The sequence below is a fragment of the Polypterus senegalus genome, chromosome 15 (assembly GCF_016835505.1).
Source record: "Polypterus senegalus isolate Bchr_013 chromosome 15, ASM1683550v1, whole genome shotgun sequence".
NCBI classification, from domain to species: Eukaryota; Metazoa; Chordata; class Cladistia; order Polypteriformes; family Polypteridae; genus Polypterus; species Polypterus senegalus.
In genome coordinates, this window is record NC_053168.1 from 54,538,574 (window position 1) to 54,564,199 (window position 25,626).

At 36.4% G+C, this 25,626-nt stretch overlaps 2 protein-coding genes across 2 annotated transcripts in view; both read right to left on the bottom strand.

Moving 5' to 3' along the window:
- LOC120516128 (ATP-dependent translocase ABCB1-like) overlaps positions 1–25,626 on the bottom strand; it is a 506,684-nt gene that overhangs the window by 245,672 nt on the left and 235,386 nt on the right. The gene's annotated exons all lie outside the window — the stretch shown is intronic.
- Positions 1–25,626, bottom strand: part of LOC120516096 (ATP-dependent translocase ABCB1-like) — a 166,092-nt gene that overhangs the window by 95,314 nt on the left and 45,152 nt on the right. The window contains exons 16-23 of the mRNA XM_039737555.1: positions 22,405–22,608; positions 22,018–22,167; positions 20,529–20,633; positions 15,453–15,530; positions 14,406–14,489; positions 14,075–14,278; positions 6,840–6,940; positions 6,271–6,411 (exon numbers count right to left, since the gene is read on the bottom strand). Of these exons, the coding sequence (XP_039593489.1) occupies positions 6,271–6,411; positions 6,840–6,940; positions 14,075–14,278; positions 14,406–14,489; positions 15,453–15,530; positions 20,529–20,633; positions 22,018–22,167; positions 22,405–22,608 (1,067 nt within the window). The remainder of the gene's footprint in view (positions 1–6,270; positions 6,412–6,839; positions 6,941–14,074; positions 14,279–14,405; positions 14,490–15,452; positions 15,531–20,528; positions 20,634–22,017; positions 22,168–22,404; positions 22,609–25,626) is intronic.

The following is a 25,626-nucleotide window of genomic DNA, read 5'->3' on the forward strand; positions in this document are numbered from 1 at the left end:
TGACTCATCACTAGTTCTCCAAGTTCCCGTGTAGGTAGAAGGCTGAAATTTGGCAGGCTCATTCCTTACAGCTTACATACAAAGGTTAGGCAGGTTTCATTTCGAAAATCTACGCATAATGGTCATAACTGGAAGCTATTTTTCTCCATTTACTGTAATGGAGTTGAGCTCGAAAGCCGTGGGGGGCGGAGTTTCGTGTGACATCATCACGCCTCCCATGTAATCACGTGAACTGACTGTCAACGCAGTGCGTAGAAAACCAGGAAGAGCTCCAAAAAGCGCTGAAGAAAACATGCATTATACAATTGAGAAGGCAGCGAAACAATAAGAAGCGAGCGAATGACATATACAACCATATTCATGAGTGCTGCTACTTCAGAAACAAAGCAAGGTGTAAACCTAAAGTTTAAATTAAGTTCATAGACAGGCTGCAGCTGGCGTTTGTCATGCCCATGGGTAATGCGGGATACAAGTTTAATAAGAGGACACAGGATATAAATGAGAGTTTTGATCACTTTGTAACTAAGTTAAAATTGCACGTGAAGGGCTGTGCTTATGCAAATTCCGAGAGACTGTGTTTGTGGGGGATTGACAGTTAAGGCGGGTAGGGAGTCACGTCATCATCTCCCCTCCCATTCACCTCATTTCACTCTGAGCTGAGCTCCGCAGCTAACGCACGCAGTGTTACGGAAGCGACTTTGTGACGCTGCCACCAAATACAGAAAAATCCACAAGTTAATACACACGCTGTCTCTAGAGTTTCTCCACACTGAATCCTCCAGGCACTACTTACAAAAGGTTACATTGACAATCGTGTTACGTTATTTTTAAAATGTTTCCTTTTCTTAGCACAAGCACAGCTGAGAAGCTTTGATGCATGTGCTCCATAACGCGTTAAAAAATCACGCATTTAATCACACTTTGCATTCCATGGAATAATCGATTCGCCATCAATAATTGTTTTGGTAAAGCCATACTCCGTGAAATCCTCCTTCCATTTTATAATTTTTCCGCCACTAGCCATGATTAAATGAACGGTAAAAAAGTAAGAGCGAAGCGAGGGTGACTTATTCAGGCAGGCAGGCGACAGCTCAATAGCTCGAATTTTGATATAAGTAGGTTCTATTTAGTCGCCAGAAATATCTTTGTTAGGAATGGAAGTTGAATTTAGTCTTTAAATTTCTATGGTAAAGAAAAAGTTATGCAATGATGACTACATTTAACTATATAAAGTCAAAACTTGATTATATAAAGTCACTGTTGGAATAAATAAAGTCAAAACCTGAGTATATAAAGACAGCGCTGGAATATTTCGGAATATATAAAGTAAGCGCTGGAATATATAAAATCAAAACTTAAATATATAAAGTCAGCGTTGGAATATATAAAGTCAGCGCTGGAATATATAAAGTCAAAACTTAAATATATAAAGTCAGCGTTGGAATATATAAAGTCAGCGCTGGAATATCCATCCATTTCCCAACCCGTTGAATGCGACCACAGGGTCACGGGGGTCTGCTGGAGCCAATCCCAGCCAACACTGGGCGCAAGGCAGGAACCAATCCTGGGCAGGGAACATGCATCATTTTCAAAACATTAACCAAACTGGTTTTTTTATTTATTTTTCTGTATACGTTTTTGTTCACTTAGTTCAGTTCAGAGTCGTTTCAATCAATAGATTTTGACTTTGACTTTATATATTCAGGAATGAGTTTATATACTCCGATGTTGACTTTATATAATCAGGAATGACTTTATAAATTCCAACGCTGACTTTATATATTCAGGTTTTGACTTTATATATTCCAGCGATGACTTTATATATTCTGACGCTGACTTTATATATTCAAGTTTTCACTTTATATATTCTGACGCCAAATTTATATATTCACAAAATCAATTTATTTGCCTGTTTGGCACCCCATAGTATATGTGTGTGTGTGTGTGTGTATATACTAGCAAAATGCATGTATAAGGAGAAGTAGTGTGTTAAAGAAGCAATGAAAAGAAAAGGAAACATTTTGAAAATAACGTAACATGATTGTCAATGTAATTGTTTTGTCACTGTTGTGAGTGATGAGTGTTGTTGTCATATATATTATATATATATATATATTTAAACACACAAACATATATATATCTATACATATACACATATATACATACATATATATATCTACATATATACACATACATATACATACACACACATATATACACACAAATACATATATATATATACATACACACACACATATATATATACACATATACATACATATCTACATATATACACACACAGCTATTTCAGATCAGTGCAATACGCTGCTTGTTAAAACGGATAACTCCGCTCTTACGTGCAAGTCTGCGTGGATATTATGAACTATCGATTTGTTCAAGTTCTATTTAAATTTTAAATAGAAGGAATTTTTATTTAGTCGACAGAAATATCTTTGGTAGGAATGGTAAAAACAGACAGGAATATTATTCCTGAATAAATCAACTCAAACCTTAAACAACTTATAATATTTTGCTCTCCATAAAAATATATCCTGTCTAAATTATACAAGTTAGAAATACAGTAAACATTAAAAGAACAAACATTCAAATTTCTTTACTCTTATGTAATTTATATAAAAAATAAACTTAGATTTTAAATATCCCAAAAGATTTTGCTCTCCATAAAAATATATCCTGTCAAAATTATACAAATTCAAATATGAACATGCTGCATAACAAAACCTGGAAATATAAATAAAATGTGTTCCTTTCAGCAATAACAAATCAAATCATTCAGTTGTCTTTGCTCATATGTCATTTTAGAGCTGGACGCCTGGCATCTTTTTGGCAACAGGTTCGTTTCTGTTTGGTGTGAGGTTCTGTGTTGTGGAGATTCTCAGGATGGATTGCAGGTGCTCATCAGTGAGGCGACTCCTGTGTGCTGTTTTGTTAGTCTTTATCACTGAGAAGAGCTTCTCACACAGATATGTGCTACCAAACATGCACAAGGTTCGAGCCACATGTAGACGGACTTTTTGTTCTTCAAAGTCACCAAAGCGCGTGCAAACTCAGTGCGCCAGTTTATCAGCAAAGTGCGATTTGGGAACACCGTAGTGACGACTTGGTTTAACATTACTTGGCAACAGGGAAAGTGGGGCAAGGTGCACTGGTGCATTTGTGTCTCCCATAAAAGCAGCTTCACTTGAAATCACTTTGTGATTGTGCACGGGTAAAACGTCCGCTGAAGTGTCAGATTCTTATTTAATTATTCTGCTTTCTGTATCTTCTGCATTGCATTCAGGTTACCCTGATGTTTTGTCTCATAGTGCCGTCTTAGATTAAATTCTGTAATTACAGCCACATTAGCTCCACAAATGAGACACACGGGTTCAGTAAACATATACTCAGCCTCCCATCGGTTTTAAAGGCTCTATTTTCAGAATCAACTTTTCTCTTCAGCATCGTGTGAGCTAGCTTCGCAATAACTTGCAGCATCATAAGCTAGACTTGATTAACGCGTAAGTGTTCGCAAGGCAGCTGAAGCGCTGCATTATGGGATCTGTAGTTTATTGTGTTACCAGCGCTTCATATACCCGGCCATTAATAACAATAATACAGTATATAAAATGATCTCGCGGGCGGATATAATTACACCGGGCGGATGTGGCCCGTGGCCCTTGAGTTTGACACATATGGACTAAATAGAACTTGAAAAGATATATTTTTTCAAATGTGATCGCGCAATTCAGATAGAGTTGACGCAAGACTACAGCCTGCATGCCTCAATAAGTCATCCTCCCTCGCTCTTACTTTTTACCGCTCATCTAATGAATACACTGAGTATGGCTTTACCAAAACAATCATTGATGGCTAATAAAGTATCCATTATTCGAGTATGTAGATCGATATATATATATATACATATATATATAGAGAGATCGCAGAGAAGTAGTGTGTTAAAAAGCTAGAAAAGAAAAGGGAACATTTTAAAAATAACGTAACATGACTGTCAATATACAGTATTTGTTTTGTGAGTGTTACTGAGTGTTGCTGTCATCAAGGATTTGATTATCATTATTTCTTTCAATCAGGTTCGTATTTGTAGGATGTGTTGTGTTCAAGTTACATTCCGTGTTTGTCAAGCTGTAAAGATGACAGGTTTCATTCATCGATTCGTTTCTTACTGCATCAATAAACAGCTCGTCTTCTTCTTTATCTGAGACCTGACACACTGCATGCACGGGTTTTTTTACACTGTCTTCCTTTAGCGGACATTGACTTTTTCCACGTGTGCTTTGTTTCCGCAGTAGCTGGATTTATGAATATGCTTATCAGACGCTTCATATTTTTGCTGCCTTTTCAATTGTGTAATTCGGTTTTGTTCAGCTCTTTGGAACTGTTGCTTTTATCTGTGCACGCGCCAGTTCACGTGAGCCGCGGTGTACATGCATCGAAGGTTCCCAGCTGTGCTGGTGCCATCTCGTGCTATGTCCATGGCTGTATTTAATGTTACCTTAGTCCTGGCACTTAAAACTTTCTCTCGCAGTTTCGCTGAGTTTGTGTCAAACACCACCCTGACCATCTCATCTTCCTCTCCATAAGCACAGTCCTTCACCCGTGAATATTTAGTGGAGTTTGCTATTGGATTGCCGCTGACGGACGGCCTTATATGGGCAGGCACTAAATTACAAACGCCAGCGCAGCCTGTCTATGAACTTAATTTAAAGTGTAGGTTTACATCGTGCTTTGTTTCAAGTAGCAGAACTCATGAATATGGTTGTATATGTCACTCGCCGCTTCTTATTGTTTCGCTGCCTTCTCAATTATATAATGCATGTTTTCTTCAGCGCTTTTGAGGTCTTCCTGGTTTTCTATGTACTGCGTGATTACGTGGGAGGCGTGATGATGTCACACGAAACTCCGCCCCACGGCGTTCAAGCTCATCTCCATTACAGTAAATGGAGAAAACAGCTTCCAGTTATGACCATTACGTAGAATTTCGATATAAAACCTGCCCAACTTTTGTAAGGAAGCTGTAAGGAATGAACCTGCCAAATTTCAGCCTTCCACCCACACGGGAAGTTGGAGAATTAGTGATGAGTCAGTGAGTGAGGGCTTTGCCTTATGTAGATATATATATAGCTATAGATAGAGATAGAGATATATAGATATATATAGATATACTGTATATATTTATATATAGATATGAGAACAACACTCATATTAATGACAAAACAATTACATTAACAATCATGTTACGTTATTTTTTACATTTTTCCTTTTCTTTTTCATAACTTCTTTAACAGACTACTTCTCCGCTGCGAAGCGCGGGTATTCTGCTAGTTTTTAATAAGGAATAAACGTCACAATTATATTCATTTTCAGTTCTGATGGACACTGTCATTGTAAATGGATTCCCCCTGTTTAAAAACTTTACTTCTGAATAAATAAATCTGACATAACATAACAATCCCAAAGATACTAAATAAAGTTCAGAAGTGCAGAGGGCCATTGAAGATTTGTTCACCCTGGTGGTTTCTTACGAAACAATTGAAATCTTTTGTTAACTTTTTCGATAAAAATATCAAAGAAGGACTTTGTTCTTTCTGTTACCAGATCCTCCAACTTTAGCTGTTCAATCATTATTTAGCTTAAGATATCGAGGAATGTCTGGTAACAGTGGCGGCTGCACACTTTGCACCATCATTTCCTTTGATTTTGCTGAGACCCTCTCATCAAAAAGGGCCAAAATTGACTGCTAGAATGTTCTTGAAACTCTTACTTAATACTTGAATGTTCTAGAAATTCCACATTAGCAATAGAATATTTTCGGTTGCATTTTTAGATTTTTTTGTTTAATAATCACTTCATCAGTTAAGATCCACACACAAGAGTACGTAGGTAGTAACAATGCAATAAAATGTACACAATAGAGCAAACTCTAAATGTTTTACAATCAGGCCAAAATTTCACAAGTAAGCAAGGTATTCCTAATGGACAAAGATAAACCCTGTGAAGAAATCACTTTACAAACACCAACTCTTTGCTTTGGTTTGTGGACCACCCTAGCACACACATGGGTGAAATGTGAGGAGAATTTGAGTTTATGGAGAAAAAACCATGAGGACATGCGGAGAATATGGAACTTTCACACAAATAATAGTCAGGCATGGGATTCAAACCCAGGCTGCTGGAACTGAGGGAGCAGTAATAACAATGGTACTGTTCTGATGTTAGCAATTTATACAAGCTCTAAAAAGAAATACTTACATATACACATTTTCAAATTGTGTTTGGCAATGTGCAATAAGCCATGATCCTAATCGGAAAACTGCAGCATTTACAAAAAAGTTAATTGACTGGTCAATAGCATAAGTTAAACCATAAAGTAGCGATTTATATAGTTCTGCCCTGCAAAGAAAACATAAATATATATATATTTTTAATATGTAATAATCAACATCATTATTTTTCACTATCATTATCCATTTTCAAGCCTTTTCCTCCAGTTCAGGGTTTTGTGCTCGGCCTATCTCACAAGGTAGGACCTAAACATTGAAAGTGTGCCAGTTCATCATTGGGCACACTTGTATATATACCCACTCACACCAGACAAATTTAGATTTTCCAAAATTAACCTTACAAGCACATATCTAGGATTTGGGAAGTAAAACCAAAGTACTCAGAGAAAAAAAACAGGCAGAAATGGGGAGAGTCTTCAAAGGCTATAGGACCTCAGTTCCATTTTTGGAAGACCCAGTGTATCTATATTCTTTTTACATTTATAATTTGAATGTTATAGTAAATCATCAAGCAAAACTGTTTAAAAAGTTACCTACCTGTATGGACCTCTTAGACTTTTGCAGTACATATTGAAAAATATTTCTTCACATGTTAATGACACAACAGTTCTAATATTTTCAACAGTTTCTGTGGAAATCTAAATGTAGAAATAATATTTTATGAACAATTAAATAGACAAAAACTTTCCCATATATTCCATTGTTTTATGAAACTCATAATGAACCAGAATTTGAGAAGCATAATTTTTACAAATATTTCAAAATACAAAAAATTACTGCTATTCGTATCACCTGGACATTTAATAAAAAACAGTGTTCTCTATTTCAAAGAAATGGGAACCAGAGCCTGTCCCAGCAACGTTGGGTGCTTGGCAAGGATCAGCCCTGGGCAAGATATTGGACCATTGCAAGCCTCACTCATACACACATCCACACTCACATAGGGCCAACTTGGAACCACCAATTAACATGACACATGTGCCTTTTAGTGATGTTTTAGGAAAACCTTCACAGATACGGTATAAGGGAGAATATGTGCATTGTACAAAGATAATGACTAGGAGTGTATTTTAATCCCAGAATGGTGGATCCACATATCAGTGCTAACCACTATGCCAAATATCTTTAACTAGCAAAATACCCGCGCTTTGCAGCGGAGAAGTAGTGTGTTAAAGAAGTTATAAAAAAGTAAAGGAAACATTTTAAAAATAACATAACCTGATTGTCAATGTAATTGTTTTGTCACTGTTATGAGTGTTGCTGTCATCAAGGATTTGATTATCATTATTTCTTTCAATCAGGTTTGTATTTGGAGGACATGCTGTTTTGAAGTTATATTCCGTGTTTGTCAACCGTTGTAAAGATAACAGGTTTCATTCATCGAAGTGTTCACTACCCAAATCGCTACTCGTGAATGTAAGATGTTTAACAGGCATTCCTGTTATTAACTTGTGCTAAACGTACCATGGTGTGACGTAAGGGGAGCTGACTGCAAAAAGTCAAGGAGGCGCGTATTTTGAACAAAAAGGGAGAAGACAGCGAAGGAGCGGAAAAGTGAGAAGGAAAACTGTTTAAATAAAGAGCTAGGAAGGTGAATGGAAAGAAGAAGCCAGTGGTAAAGCAAGGAAGACTCCGTAATAAGGAAGGTTGTGTGCACGTAGAAGGTGTAACAATAAGATTGTTAAGTCTTATGATAATGTTTCCGCATGGAGGGTTTAGAGAGACGCACTGGGAGAAGTATAGAATAAGGAAGCCCGTGTGACTGTTCTGCTGTTCTCCTTCGACAGTTCTGTGGCTCTGCATATTTGTATGCACCTCTCTAAAGTCAGTTTGTCTTCCCTCAGTAATCTTTGTTGCAAACTTGCATCAGTGGTTCTGCACACAATTCGGTCACGTATAAGGGAACTGTAAATCTCCCCAAAATTGCATGTGCCTGCTAACACTCTCAGATCTGTGACGTAGTTGTCTATATTTTCTCCCCTTGCCTGATTTCTTTAAGAAAATCTGAACCTCTCTACAGTTTCATTTATTTTTGGGTTGTAATGTTCATCAAATTTACGTATCATCAAGCTCATTCATATGAATCAACCCGTCCCTCAAAAACTAATTTATGGTTATAAAAATCATCTTAATATGCAGAAATACAGTATAAAAAGCTGTTGCATCACAGATAGATAACTCCTGTAGCCACAATAAATGCCTTTATTGAATAACCAAACCAGGGGTGAACAAGTTCCTTTCTACTGCAGTTACAGCCGCGACACATAAAAAATATCAATAATAACTCATAAACGTGCAATATTATTTAGGAAAATCGCAACATTTTACTCACCAAAAATTCAGATTATTTGTAAACAAAATCCATCCTCCTCTCTTTCCTCAAAAACAGTTCAATTACTCTGTCGTACAGATTATCCTTGTGCTTCAGTTCCATCAAAAAGTCCCTTTCTATCGCCATCGAAGCTAATGCTAAAAAGTCGAACCTGTCCTGTCGTATTTCTGCCATAAGTTTTAATTCGCTTTAGGGCTGAAAATGTCCGCTTAACAGAAGCAGTGGACATAGGAATGGTCACCGCCAAATATACCATTGTGTACAGCTGCCCCATGCTCTCATTCAGATTTTTCTGATGAAGGAAGTCAAGGAGATCAGTGGCAGATTTTCCTGCAAAATCATCCATGGCATACATTACAGTCAGTACTGTTTTTAGCCGAGACAGATCAAAAAGTGCTCTGTGGCTCTGTGTTAAACTGGAGGAGGCTGCATGTGGGAAATTTTTCTTGTATTCCCGAAACTTCAAGGGGTCGAGGAGCGTGACAAACATCAGTTTTTCATGGTTTTGAAATCTGGTCTGTGTCTGGCAAATAATATTGTCCAGAATCCTGCCATGGAGTTGGTGGTAGTGCGCACTAGGATCTTGTGCTTGACCTCTTCGTGCGCTCGGAGCGCCTGCGGTGCGTTCAGTGGTCTCGTAGAGTTCCTCATATCGGCTTATATCCAATCAATGGGTCTGAATACAGTGACGTTGCCGTACGCCTGCTAGAGGGCCCTACTGACACCAACTCAAAATCTGATTGGATGAAGCAACAGTTTAATCGACATTTATTTTGTGTTAGAGGGCCTGCAGAACGGATTGTGAAGGCCTCTTTGACATTGACTCTGCCTGGCAACAAATGATGGCGGAAATGTGATTGGTTAAATGCTTTAATACGAAAATACATGTCTGGAAGCAGCACAACCATTGGAAAAGCTATGAAAGGAAGCGGACAGACTATTTGGAATTATTTAATAAGTATTCATGAACAAAATATAATTAACATCAGTTTGTGATTCAGATATTTTTTTAGGCCAGCAGAGAAGGCCTTGCAGTCCCTGACGGCCCACCACTGATCAAGCTCATGGTTAACTCATCAGGTCTTACATCCCCAGTCAGCACCTGACACAATTTTCTGCCGCTGTCTCCAATAAGATAACAAAATAATCTGACCTTAGTGTTTTCCTCTGCCTCCGGCATTGCAAGTTCTGTGTATAATGTGAACTCGTCCTTCCATGTTCTCCATGACTTCGCCAGGTCTTTAGCATCGAGGCTTTATACCCTGTGTCTTCTCATTAAACTTGTATCTCACAAAAATCTTGTGCGATCTTGCGATGTCCACGGCTTTATTTAATTTTAGTTCAGACCTGGCACTTAAAAGTTTCTCTCGCACTTTCACTGAGTTTGTACCAAACACTATTCTATCCCTGACCATCTCATCTTCGTTTGCATAAGCACAGCCCTTCACCAGTAATTTTAACTCTGTTCGAAAGTGATCATAAGTCTCGTTTATACACTGCGTCCTCTCAGTAAACTTGTATCTCGCGAATATCGTATTCGTCTTAGGCATGACAAACACCAGTGGCAGCGTGTCTATGAACCTAATTTAAACTTAAGCTTTACACCTTACTTTTCTATTCGTTTACATAAGCACAGTCCTTCACCAGCAATTTTAACTCCATTACAGATATTTTAACTTCCTTACAAAGTGATCAAAAGTTTTGTTTATACCCTGCGTCTTCTCATTAAACTTGTATCTTGCGAATATCATATTCGTTGTAGGCATGACAAACGCCAGCGGCAGCGTGTCTATGAACTTAATTTAAACTTAAGGTTTACACTGTGCTTTGTTTCCGCCGTAGCTGGACTTATGAATATGCTTGTATGCGTCACTCGCTTCATATTCTTTTGCTGCCTTCTCAATTGTGTAATGCGTTTTTTGAACAGGTTTCATTCATCGAAGTGATCACTACCCAAATCAGCACTCGTGAATCTAAGATGTTTAATAGGCATTCTCGGTATTAAGTTGTGGATTTGCCTGCGAATATTTAGCAGCAGTGTGTCTATGAACGTAATTTAAACTTATGCTTTACACCTTGCTTTCCTATTGATATGTGTACAAAGGCTTGTTCAGCGTCAGAGGGTTTCCGCAGTAGCTGAACTTATGAATATGCTAAGCACAGTCCTAAACCCGTGAATATTTACCTTATATTGGCAGGCACTCAATTACGTGGGAGGCGTGATGATGCAGGACACAACTCCGCCTCACATGGCGACCGAGCTGCAGGCTATGGTTGTTTATATGGACGAAAGCAGGTTCCAGTTATGACCGTTACGTGAAGAATTTCGAAATGAAACCTGCCTAACTTTTGTAAGTAAGCTGTAAGGAATGAGCCTACCAAATTTCAGCCTTCCATCTACACGGGAAGTTAGAGAATTAGTAATGAGTCAGTGAGTGAGTGAGGGAGTGAGAGTCAGTCAGTGAAGGACTTTGCCTTTTATTAGTATAGATACAACAGGCTTGTGATATTATCTTTGTTAGCCTGTTTTTTAACAATGAAGTTATGTTAGAAATTGTTCTTTTAACAGTATAACGGTTCCTCTCATTCTTCATTACCATTGAGGTTCAGTGAAGCTTTTATACATGAAGAAAATTACTAATTTTAGGAATTATTGCATATTTTTTAAGGTGAATATTATCAGATCAATCAAACTATCAAACCCTAATGTAACTGAAAAAAAAATAAAATAAGTGCCTCTTGTGATAGATTCATTGGCACTAATTACAATTAGATATTTGCCATATTTAATGTCAAAGTGACATTTCTGGGTTTCTGCAGAGGTTTAGGTTTGCATTTTAACTATGTCTTTCAAAAACTCTCAGTTTATTATTCTTCAACCTACTTCAGGTAATAGACAACCAGAATTCTCCTGAATACTCTTTTGATACTGAGCAGAATTCAACATTTCTTCAGTGATAGCAGATTATCCTGATCTTGGAGTAACAAAAAAAAAATGCAAAACTGTTAGTAGATGTTTTCATCATGGAATGCAGTCTTGGCTTTTCTCCAGATATAATGGTGGACCATGTTAGCCTAATAATTAAATTTTTGACCTGTCTGTTCATAGAGTATTCTTCTAGAGTGTGTGAGCTTCATACAAGTACATTTTGTAAAAGTGAAGATGATAATTCATGTCCCTAACATCAATTAGTTGTTTATAGTTTGCTAATCTGCTATGGATCATGTTTAAGCTAGGCAAGATAGAGTCATAAACACAGATCTTTGATCAAGATAAAGTTCATTTTGAGATAAACTTGCAAATGCTGTTGTGTTTTTTTTATAACTTCATGGAAAATTATATGCATTGTTATTACAAATATTTTACCAGAACATCCGCTTCTGTTAATACTGACATCTGTTCAGGACTCCATATATACTAGCTTTGTTACCCGGCATCACATGGGAATGTTTGTAAGATAATGCGTCTCAGTTATATTGCCATTAGCTAACTTGATGTGTGAAAAGTACTACGTAATTAAGTACTTTTCTGTAAATAATATGTTTTATTATTTTTACCAGGGGCTAATATTATTAGTTGACTGAAGCTCTTTACTCTTGAACATGGTATACAGTATACAATTGCTCATGAGTAAAATGTTTCTGCTGTTTTTTCTTTTTAAATGAAAGATGTAATTACTAGACATAATGTGAATTTTCAGTATATATTCTTCTTCTTGTTAGATGTTTCTTGTTTTCGTTTTTTATGTTGTTTCTTCACTCAAGCATATATTTTACTGTTTTTCAGCAGTTATATGTTCAAACTTTAATTTTTTCCATGCCCAGACAAAGTTTTAGCACAGAATCATGTTTTATTTTAAATCATTACAAACAGCAATGTTGTTTACTGGTTGCACATTAAGGCAACCCATGCAATGAATGGATTTATTTTAATTTTTGGGTGGTTTTATGTACTAGTTGAAGTGGAAGATAATAATTGCTGGTAATATGCTTTGAGGGGAAAATATGTAATTGTCAGTACTATGTGTGATATTCTACCTGTATATGTATGGTAGTGACCTTTCCGTGGGTACAAAAAAGAAGAAGCATCAGTCTCAAATGTAGACAACCAAGGGAAAAAGAACTTTTTATGAAGGAGTAAGGTTAAAAACCGGGGACCCCTTAACTGAGTTTGACTAGTGTTTAAACTTTTGTTTCTAACGAAGCAACACCTATAATCAATGACAGCTGCAGCAGCTGGAACAAAGTTAAGAGTTATGCTTAACTTTTCTTTATCCATTTCATAGCTGATTTTCCACATTGTATATCACCCAGTCTCCTTTTCCTGTGCAGGCCACCTCATCATCTTCATTCATCGCCAGCCACTTTATCTGCCTGTTTATAGCTGCAGGTTGTTCACTGGAGCTGTTATGCTGACAGCGTTCATTTGCATGAACTGTAAGCCTTATTTCTTCATCCAATCACTTTTCTGGCCTCAGCCAAAAAAAGGACATGTTGCTTTATTACAGATAAATACAGCAATAAATAAAAAAACATGGATTGGCTAATATTCAGTCAGTCCTCCATGCTGTTCTTTGCCCTTCCTCGATCGACCCAACAGTCACTTACCCACCAGGCTTCAATCCGGACAGGAAGCTACTGTATATATTGTGTTATATACATACATACATACACTTGTCAAACTTTTTTATAGTCAATACATATTTCTGTTTGCAGTATAACAGTAGGCCTTGACTTTTGACAAAAACTTGGGATGGAATTCTGTAATCAATCACCCCTTACAATTCCTAGTCATATATATAGTTTGACACCCTAATTTCCAATGAGAAAGCAGCAGCAGTTATTACATGTGATATGTTTTCCCACTAGAGCTCACACTGTGTCATGTACTGTGATGTCAACTTAACTTTTTCTATATATAAATATTGAAATCTGTTTTCTGAAGGTGTTCACAAAATTTGTTTTGGTCACAGAATGTGCCTAGAGAAGCTGTGTTGTAATTTAATTAGAATGGTATGTGCCAGTGCTTTTTAGATTTAGGCAGTACCTGCCTAAATTGATCATGAATTATTAACCACATTTTTTTATAAAGTTGAGTTCATATAGAATACTTATAACATTTGAATTTCTGAAAATTACAAGTTTTACTGTAATTATCTTTTATAAATATAAGCAAATCATTGCCTTTGTTTTCATTTTTCTCAGACCTTCACCTGTATGTATAACTACAATGCTTCACAGTGAAAAACATGCAATATTGTAGTTTATACACAAAACTGCACAAACCAGTACTAGGCACCCATTAAATCTGCTGACTGTGGTACAATAATACTTCCTAAATTGACACAACAGTACATTTTACAATTTCTTTTTTTTAGAAGTGTGTTCACATATAGCACATAATTTTAATTTAAAATTTATTGAACAAAAAAGCAAATACCTTTCCAGAGGCTTCTAGAGCACTTTGATTCTTGGAAGCATGGCCAGCCACAGATTTCATTCGAATGAAGTTGGCTCCAACAAGAAATGGAATGCAGGCTAAGATAAGGAGAGTTAACTGCCAGCTAAATACAAATGCGATGATTACAGCAACTAAGAGAGTACAGATACATTTAGTAAGTAGTCCAAGTCTTGCACCACCACCCTAGATATTAAAGAAAAAGAAAGAAAAGCAACACATTAATAACATAAAACTATATTTTTCTTTTTATTTACTCAAGTTTTGTAGATTAACTTCTTCATAAGCATTATCCTCCACAGATAGTACTTACCCCTTTGGCAAGAGAGGCATCAGTTGCAAGTCTTGTTATCAAAACACCGACACTATTCTTATGATCATCAAAAAAACTGATCTCCTATTATAATATTAAATTAACATGTTAACATGTTTTGTAACTGCAACCTACACTAAATACACTTACAAATAACTGTCACATATTTTAAGTTTTCAGGAATCAAGATATCTGACAATTTAAGCTGAAATTAAACTAACAAATATACTGCTCATATCTAGATATTTTTGATACAATATTACATTTTAAGTTATTCCTCTGGACCTCATGTGAATAACAAACATTCAGAAAATGCAATTAAATAATGAAAATTATTTTAGGTGGTGTTACATACAATTGTGAATGTGTATAAATTTACAAATAGAAACGAAGCATTTCTAGTTTACCTGTTACTGTATTTCTGTCTAACCAAGTGATAGTTTTACATTGTTTTTATGGTTCATGACATTCTGCTAATTTGCACATAGCATATGTATTGTATTATAAATGCTTATGTTTTGGTACTAACAAAAAAACACTAGATATTTAAACCTGCTCAATCCAATTTTGGGGCATTGGGCCAGATTCTGTTTGGTCCAAAGTTGGGACCATTCCCAGACATGACATCAGGTCCACTTATGCACACACCCTCAGTCATACAACCAATCTGGAGCCACTAATTAACCCAATGTGGGAGGAACTCCCCTTGCAGAAATGGAGGGAACATGCAAACTCCACACACTCTGATCAAATATAGGACTCAAAGCCATGATGGTTGGGCTAATCAAATTGTAAAAATAATTAACTCAGGACAAATTGTCAAACAAAAAAATTACACATTAATTAAAACACCTGTATAATGTATGATAAACAGATTATATGAAACCATAAGCAGATATTCATTCAGGTATTTGCTCATCACAAATATATTATTTTACATTATATTTGTATTATATAAACATACAAATTATTTTGTATAGAAGTATTACTAATCAGAAAGTGCATTTCATGCAGTTTATATTATTCAGAAGAAAAAAAAATACATACTTGTCTCAATATTGCTTTAAAAGAAAGTGATCTCAGTTTCAAAGTCAGAGTCTCACCAGACACTCCAAATGTGTATCCCTGGAAAATAAAGATGTGAATATTATTATTACTGTCTTCTTTATATTCAATTTTAAAATTTAGGAAATAATTACCCATTATGGAAATGTGTTAAAATTAACCTATTAGTGCATGGAGTGATATGTTACATATAAGTTGATAAATACTTTGTATGTCTTCATTTGTAGAATTAGCATTTTACTTGTAATACTTTTTAAAGAGCAAGGAAAATGGACAAGCAGGCTGCCTGGGCCTGTGCAGGTGATGAGCTGACCAGGAAGAATTGAGTGCAACTATAAGTTAGTGCACCACCTGAAATTACACATCTAAATTATACATTAGGTTGTATGGTCTTGATTTACAAAGCCAAATTCTATTTGCTTTTATGGCACTAGTTATAATAAAATGTATTACCTGTAATACATAGTAAAAGCTGTAGCTTTTTCTCCTGTCTGTTCTTTTACTCTGTCTAATTGTCTATTGATAAAGAAGGGGATTGGTTTAAGTGCTGAACTGAAGCAGTGTATCTGACCACAGAGTGGTAACTATAACAGTATCATGATAGTATAATGAATTTTGGGCATTGTGGTTAAACATACACAATCTATATATATAATTCACTAAGGCAAGACACCCATGGAAAGGTAAGACACCCTTGAAAAGCTCGCCGGAAGGGGTGTGGCTTCACTAAGCCGCCGACAAGTAAGACGCCCATGGCGCACACAGGAAGGAGCCACGCCCACCAACTCTAAGACTATTGGATACGACGACAACTCGCAGAACCGCGCAGAACCGGCGACACAACAACTCGTCATTTATGTTCGTCTGTCACAGGAATGCACGCCTGAGCCATTTATGTTCATAGAGGCATGTTTCTCGGAAGTGAATCGCTATATGACTAAAACCACATCCCACGATCCTTAAAACCACGTTGACTGTTCATAGAGGCATGTTTCTCGTGGAGGTGAATCGCCATATGCAGCGTGTAAAACGGTTTGCGAGGGTATCCTGTATCCTCAAACCCTCCCTTTTTAGGCAACTGTGTCTTTCCAGAAGTGTTCAACTATCAATAAATAATTATGTGCCGTTTGTTATGCCGCGGGTTCACTATTGTGTTGTATTTTGCTCTCTCCAGAGTTCCAACTTTTCATTCACTTTCTGTTGTATTCTCACACCAACCCGGTTTTAGACAACCATGCCTTTCCAGAAGCGTTTAGCATTCAATAAATAATTTTGCATGACACTGAGCGTGTGTCTACCCGGCCCAGAGAGCCCCATTTGGGCTGCAAACCATGGAATTCCCACTAAGTGCGACTCGTACACTCCCACTGGTTACGTCCCTACCCTTTGTACACACCCCCCTCCCACCTCGCTACTACCGTGGTCGGGTGTCTTGGTGGATTATATATAGAAAAGCAGCCAAAACCGCACAGAGCAAAGAAAAGTCTACGTGAGTCACAGGTGCATCTGGACTGTGCAAAGACGACAACGACTCAAGTGACGAGTTGGAGGTGGGCACATGAGCAGGCAGTGCATACTCAACGAGAAATCAGCAGACTAGCATGACAGAGGGAGCGGAATGGACGTCCTTCTCCTCTCCTCCTGTTCCACCTTCCGCGCCTGAGCACTGTCCAACCCCATCCCCCCGTCTGGGAGGAGAAGGCGCGATGGCGGTCCGCCAGTTTTCAGTCACGGACGATTGTGTGTTGGTTCGTTTCGTGCATTGTTACAGTGTTGCTTTTCTTGCTGATCTATTACATTACAGATTTTTCAAATGTTAATTTTCTCCCTGTGCTTAAAAATCATTATAAAACTGGCCTGATTATGCGGCGTATCGTACGCCGCAGGTTGGCTAGTATATAATATAAAGGGGAAAATAGGGACCCTACATGACAAAACAATTTTATAAGTACCTTCTTTTACTCAAAAAAATAGAATGAAATAAGCTTGCATTCTATTACAGAAAACTTAACAAAAATGTAAAATTTTGCATCTACGTAGATGACAAAAGCACCACAGAGAGGTATAAACTGCACCTTTGCAAATATTAACATTTGATCTGTAAGGCAGGTGTGTACTTTTTTACTGTCTTGTTACATGCCATTTCATATTGTAATTCTAAAATTATAGTGTAATTAATACAAATTACAGTGTATATTAATAAATATAGGATAGATAGATAGATAGATAGATAGATAGATAGATAGATAGATAGATAGATAGATAGATAGATAGATAATATGGTTGATTATTAGAGGATATTTAGCTTTTGTAAAGACGGAGATCTCACCCAAATAAAGAAATAACAAAGCTATGACACTTGCCTAAATGATAACAAAAAAGCAACGGCTATAAAGATTCTGATTTGTTATGTTAAATTGTGATGTGTACATTGGAGTGTCTTGGAAGACTGAATATAGTTTTGAAGTAATTATTGTAAGAAGAGTCTAAAAAGTGTATAACTGAATTATTCTGCTAATCAGGGGAAGCTGAATCACATTTATATCATGTATTCTTAGCTTTGAAGTCTTATTAGCATTATTTTGACATTAACAAGAAAAAGATACTTTGTTGCCATTTTATACCAGTTTGTCCCTATATGATTCACGTTTGGAATGTCCTTTAAGTGCAGTTTGCATGGTCTTCCTGTATTCATGATGCTTTCCTCATAAGACTCTCACTTCATTAGTCAAAGACAGCTGGCACTCAACTAGCATCGTCTGAGTGGAAATGTGGGTGTGTGTATTTGTGCAAACCTTATTTAGGGTTTGCTTTTGCTAGAAAAGGTTTTGTTTAATTGTGACTCTGTATACACAGAACAGGGTCAGAAATTTGAAGGGTGATCAACATTAAACAGTGGTTAGTTCTTTAGAATTTGTATAAATTAACATTTATTCCAAGAGTGTTTTTATATAGGCTATGGCAGTAGTATTTATTGAATGATGTACGTTAGGTTTATAAAAATTATCATACTTTTTTAGAGAATCTTTTAGTATGGAAACATCAATATTCTTGTGTCAAGTGTTATTGCTCTCAAACTGTTATCATAGACAACCTGGAGAATAAATTTTAGAACTACACTAAACTGTTGACAGCACATGACTATGCTTCTTTTGAACAGGAAAGATGGATGAATGGATGAATACATTTTTTAAATTTTACAGCTAACTTCTCAGATCATGTGACTATGCAATATGACCAGCAGTGTAATTTACATTGAATCAAATATTCTGAAAAACTATCATAAAGTGCATTGTGAATTGCAAAATTAATATAATTATTCAAACAATGGTTGAATACTATATATGGAGGAACTGATAAGTGCTTAATATCTTAAGACTTATGACTATGCACTGTTTGGCGTCTTGAGGTAGGTGATCCGGAAATATGCTATCCAGGGCCTGTTACAGTCTCTGAATTCGTGTATCCACACTTATGTTTACATTTCTGCCATTCACTTAAATCAATTTAATGAGAATGCATACATTTTCTAAGAATACATTTTGTCTCCTCTCCTTTTTGGGTGTTTCATGCAGGAAACAGCAAGGAGCCACCAGATATTTACAGTACATGACTGTTACTAGCAGGTCATATTGTTCTCTTGATTACATCTGTTTATAACAGAGTGTTCACAAGATTTCACATTTGATAATGCTTATTTTCTTAAAAAAGACCAGTTTGCTCTCTTGAATGAATGAACAGCAGGCCAAAGTGTTCAAATAACTTGGGTACTATTAAGAACTGGGAGTTAAAGCAGTGGTAATGTCAGATAGTGTTTCCAAAGGAAGTGTAAAGTTCTCAGATAAAACTCTTTATTTCCTAATCAATCTCTGTCTTCAACCCTTGTCGCAAGTTTTGTGTAATTGTAACAGGTGTATAAAATAAAAAGTTTAGTTGTTTGGAGCTTCACCAAATCCTGATAACATTCATTGTGTTGTATGTTTTCCTGTTGTGGTCCTGTTATATTTTCTATTCTGTTTGTTGTGTTATGTGACGTCATCAGTGTGAGCCTCTCCCAGTATTCATTGTATTACTGTGAGATGAGGTAAGCACGCGGTTATTCTCTGTATAATAAAATTAATTAAATTATTTTAAATTGAGTTAATTTTTTTGTATATGACAGTAATTGTAATAAGATTTTTTGTTGTGTACAGTTGTTGTTTTGAAATTTTTTGAATGCTTTTATATTAATTTTGGTTATGTGTTAATGTGAGCGTTCAACAGCCTTTCCCCGTGTTTTTTTTTTTGTTAATAGGAGGAATCATAGAGCTTGAGTTGTTATTTTTTATGTTCTCTGTTTAATATTTCAGACCATTAATAAAAGAGAGAGAAAACATTGAGAATTAAAGGGTGTTTGCAGTATTCTTTCGTGGCGGTTTTTACGGCACGTTGAATATAAATCACAATGCAGAAGCTTTAAGGGTTAACCGAATCCAAAGGCCAGGACGCAGCAGTACGGCGTGTGCGGTGGAGACCGGTTACATAATGACCCACCGAAGTAAAACTGATTAAAACTGTTTTAAATGAGGTTTCTTTGTTACACTTTCTCTTCTTAGAGTCTAAGATGTTTAGCAAGGCAGGAAGATCAGAAAATATAACCTTTGCTCTTCAAGAGGAGATATTTGAGGTGGTTTGGAAATCTAGAGAAATGTGCTCTGTTCACATACTGTATGTTAGGTGGTATTCCTGGCAACTCTCACTAACAAGAGATCCAGGCACAGATTGAGGAAGTACTGAATGCATTATATTTCTGTAGTAGCCTGGGAACAGACAGAAACTTCAGGATAAATTCAAGATTATTTTAAGGAAAACTGATGTATTTTCTACCTTACCTAACTGATGTCCTTAGTAATTCAACAGGAAAATAAAATAGAAACTGAGCAAATACTGAACATACAGTATATCATCATCCTTTATTGAAAGCCTTATCATGATGTAATATATTATAGTCTTAAAGTTATATACCGTATCTATACATGATCAAATGAAATATAGTATTTTACTAGTAGATTTACTTACCTGCAAGGACATTACCACTAAGAAAATTGCACCAAGTAGCAGAAATAGGAGCGAAAACATTGTTGTTTTTTGACTCCTTACTACAGTATCAGTCTCACCAAACACCTTAACAGAATTTGGAAAATCTTGTTAAAGACAATTTGAGATATTTTACTATATTACTCAATATATTTCAATGGATCAACATTGTTAAAAATAAAATACAGTACTGTGTGTTAAATGAACCTTTGAAAACATTATTAGGGAATTTAATTATTAAGACTGTGCATACATTATGCTATATAACCAACAATTTCTATAAAAGGCATGTGGCAGTGAGTAGAATTTTGAAATGTACTTAATAATTTCTACTTTGACTCTTTGATAATTAAATATTCTCACTACTGTACTGAATAATGTAGTTATCAGATGTGATTAGCAGCAAGCTGATATACACCATCCAGGGTTTTAGAGTCTCGTGTTTTATATTTGAAAATGGGGAACGAGTATAAGGTATGTATATACAAGTATAAGGTATGTACATACAACTGTTAAATGGTATATCAATACCCTGCAAAGGACAATTTTTCTTTCATGCTCAATCATATTAGACCAACTGACATAAAATACACATTTTTGGGGATGTAGGAGAAAACCAGACGGAGACAGAGGAGATAGTGGAACAGTAATGGTAAACATAGGCATAAATATTCTGACTTATGGTGTCGACATTTTGAGAATCACATAGTCTACCATCTCCAGGTGTAGTTGTCATCTATGTGAACTGCACCATTGTGACTGATATCAGGGTGCCAAAAGTACTTAACATGGTATGCACTACATACTCGTTTTCAATTAATAATCTTAAAAAGAAGACTAAAGATGGTATTTTGTTTATCATCATTCAGAATAAACATCAATAGTCAGCTTAAGGCCTGTATTGCTTCGTTGTTTTGGAATTCAGTTTTGGTTTTGTGCTTTGGGTTTTGGCATTTCGTATTCTGACTGCCATCCTGGCTTACTGATATTTTCACTCACCCTAACTTCACTTCCAGCTTCTTCTTAAAAGGCGTTCATATTTTAGTATTGATTTTTGGTGAAAAATCTTCTGGTTCCTATTGCCATAGACTAAATATTTACCTGTTAACTTCAGAAAATGTAAGAATATTGGAGAAAACCTCTGTGAGGAAATAAAATATTTAACGTGTCTTTTACAATTACAAAGAAGCACTGTTAAATAATTTAAACATTGTGCTAATATTATTAATTTTTGAATGGTCTGATTATATATATTACTGCATCAACAAAAACTGGGAAATAATGACCAAGTATTAAAATACACTCTGCATTTAATCTGGTATATTTAAAATTAACTAAGTTCCCTTCATTATTCTGCAGAATTTTGACACTATATTATAAATATCTTTCCACATTCTCTGCAGTTTTCTGGTAAGCAATAAAAATCAGCATATTACAATTGCATAATTTAACTGATTAGAAGTATACTTACTCCAATAATCTTTGCAAATATTATCCCAAAACATGGATACATGCCTCCATCAATTACAGAAGCCAGCAGTCCAACAATTATGTAGGGCCACAATTTTTTATTTAGAGATAATATTCTACAAAGTGATGCCTCAGGGAGATTTTCCTCTTCCTTTAAAAAAGTAAAAATATACTAAAAATCTAATTAAGCCTAAATGTTTAACAGATTTTTTTACATATTAAATTATAATTAAATTAAAGGCAGCCTTGTGGTCTTCATATGTCATATATTTGAATAATGTCAAAAGCTAGTCAAGAATGTGTAATGTATGACTGGCTGATAAATCCTAAATATAACATTAATAGGACAGCTTAGACTCATTTGAATGCTTTTAAAAAGCATTTGCACCTCTCCCTCCTTTTGTTTCTTCTTTATTGATCGTCTGGAACCTCTAGTTGTTGAACGCCGTCGTATCGATCTCCTGCTGAGACTTCTTGTGCTTTTAATTTCAGAATCACCAGCATTCTCATTTTCAAGAACTTCTAGTTCATCTTCTGTTTCACCCATCTCATCAGACTCATACTCGTTATCTTCATCTTTGCTTTTCATACTCTAAAAAATGTTTTTAATATTTTTTTTAACTGTTTTTTAACATTCAAAATGGTTTTTGTTTTTTTGGCTTAAACTAAGACAAACTTTGCCAAATTATGCCAAAAACTTATTTAAAGATTAATACATTAATAAATGAACTCTTTCACTGTGCATATAGAATTTTCGAATAAGGAACCTCAAAATAATGGAATGTATTTTTGCATTTTTTAAACAAGTGTTTTTAAAATGAAATTTTACAACTAACGTTACAGCTACATTCAACATTAACAAATTAATTAACCAGTTATGTACAGTGTATGGAATTAAAATATGGTTTGAGTGTTATTAAAGCAAGCTTACATCCTTTGAACTGTAAATCTTTGTACATTAAAAAATGTAAATGTTCAGATTATATAATGTACTAGCAAAATACCTGCGCTTCGCAGCGGAGAAGTAGTGTGTTAAAGAAGTTATGAAAAAGAAAATGAAACATTTTAAAAATAACATAACCCGATTGTCAATGTAATTGTTTTGTGACTGTTATGAGTGTTGCTGTCATCAAGGATTTGATTATCATTATTTCTTTCAATCAGGTTCGTATTTGGAGACGTGTTGTGTTCAAGTTACATTCCGTGTTTGTCAACCGTTGTAAAGATAACAGGTTTCATTCATTGAAGTGTTCACTACCCAAATTGCTAAAGGCAAGGAGGCGCATATTTTGAACAAAAAGGAGAAGACACACAAAGGAGCGGAAAAGTGAGAAGGAAAACTGTTCAAATAAAGAGCTGGGAAGGTGAATGGAAAGAAGCAGCCAGCGGTAAAGCAAGGAAGACTCCGTAATGAGGACGGTTGGGTGCACGTAGAAGGTGTAACAATAGGATTGTTAAACCTTATGATAATGTTCCCGCACTGAGGGTTTAGAGAGACACACCGGGAGAAGTATAGAATAAGGAACCCCGTGTGACTGTTCTGCTGTTCTCCTTCGACAGTTCTGTGGCTCTGCATATTTGTATGGACCTCTCTAAACTTGCATCACTGGTTCCACACACAATTCGGTCACATATAAGGGAACTGTTAAACTCCCCGAAATTGCATGTGCCTGCTAACACTCTCAGATCTGTGACGTAGTTGTCTATATTTTCTCCCCTTGCCTGATTTCTTGAAAAAAATCTGTACTTCTCTACAGTTTTGTTTATTTTTGGGTTGTAATGTTCATCAAATTTACACATCATCAAGCTCATGGTTAATTCATCAGGTCTTACATCACCGGTCAGCGCCTGACACAATTCTCTGCTGCTCTCTCCAATAAGATAACGCAATTATCTGACCTTAGTGTTTTCCTCTGCTTCCGGCATTGCAAGTTCTGTGAATAATCTGAACTCGTCTTTCCATGTTCTCCATGACTTAGCCAGGTCTTTAGCATTGAGGCTTAATGTCAGCAGTGGTCTCAGACCCTCCATTTTCCTTTCGTGTTAGCGTCTCCGCGTCCTGAACTTTTAACAGCAAACTTGCGTGACTTTCGGCGCAGTTCCGTCATCTACGCTGCCACCATGTTTCTCTCTCTCGAGATTATTAAAAGGCACAGACTCATGCTTCCAGTTTATGTCTGTTTATTTCACAGTAGTTAAAGCCAGAACAAAGTCAGTTCACGTGAGCCACTCGGAGTACATGCATCGAAGCTTCTCAGCTATGCTTGTGCTATCTCGTGCGATCTATCTCACGAATATCGTATTCGTCTTAGGCATGACAAACTCCAGTGGCAGCATGTCTATGAACCTAATTTAAAGTTATGCTTTGCTTAACTTTCCTATTCGTTTGCATAAGCACGGTCCTTCACCAGCAATTTTAACTCCGTTATGGCAATTTTAACTCTGCTACAAAGTGATCAAAACTCTCGTTTATATACTGTGTCTTCTCATTAAACTTGTATGTCACGAATATCGTATTCGTCGTAGGCATGTCAAACGCCAGCGGCAGCCTGTCTATGAACTTAATTTAAACTTAAGGTTTACACCGTGCTTTGTTTCCGCACTAGCTGCACTTATGAATATGCTTGTATGCGTCACTCGCTTCATATTCTTTTGCTGCCTTCTCAATTGTGTAATGCGTTTTTTGAACAGGTTTCATTCATCAAAGAGATCACTACCCAAATCGGTACTCGTGAATCTAAGATGTTTAACAGGCATTCCCGGTATTAAGTTGTGGATTTGCCTGCAAATATTTAGCAACAGCGTGTCTATTAACGTAATTTAAACTTAAGCTTTACACCTTGCTTTCCAATTGATATGTGTACAAAAGGCTTGTTGAGCGTCAGACGGTTGTTACATCACACACTGCATGCACGGGTTTACCTTTCCCAGTCCTGCAAAGTCAGTTCACGTGAGCCACTCGGAGTACATGCATCGAAGGTTCTCCGCTGTGCTTGTGCTATGTTGTGCGATCTTGCGATGTCCACGACTTTATTTAATGTTAGCTAAGACCCGGCACTTTAAAGTTTCTCTCACACTTTCGCGGACTTTGTGCCTGACCATCTCATCTTCGTTTGCATAAGCGCAGTCCTTCACCCATGAATATTTCGCGGCAGCATGTCTATTGTATAGCTGCTGACGCACAGCCTTATATGGGCAGGTCTTATATAGGCATGATGATGCGGGACACAACTCCGCCTCACACAGCGACCGAGCTGCAGGCTATAGCCGTATATATGGACGAAAGTAGGTTCCAGTCATGATCGTTACACGTAGAATTTCGAAATGAAACCTGCCTAACTTTTGTAAGTAAGCTGTAAGGAATGAGCCTGCCAAATTTCAGCCTTCCACCTACACGGGAAGTTGGAGAATTAGTGATGAGTCAGTAAGTGAGTGAGTGAGTCAGTCAGTCAGTCAGTCAGTGAGGGCTTTGCCTTTTATTAGTATAGATATAATAATATCTGAATATTATATTATAATCAGCATCCACAATCACACAGAAGTAGCAGCATTCAGAGGAAATAAGATCACGTTAAGCCTTTTGAAGTGTAAAAAGGAGTGGAGTTCCTTG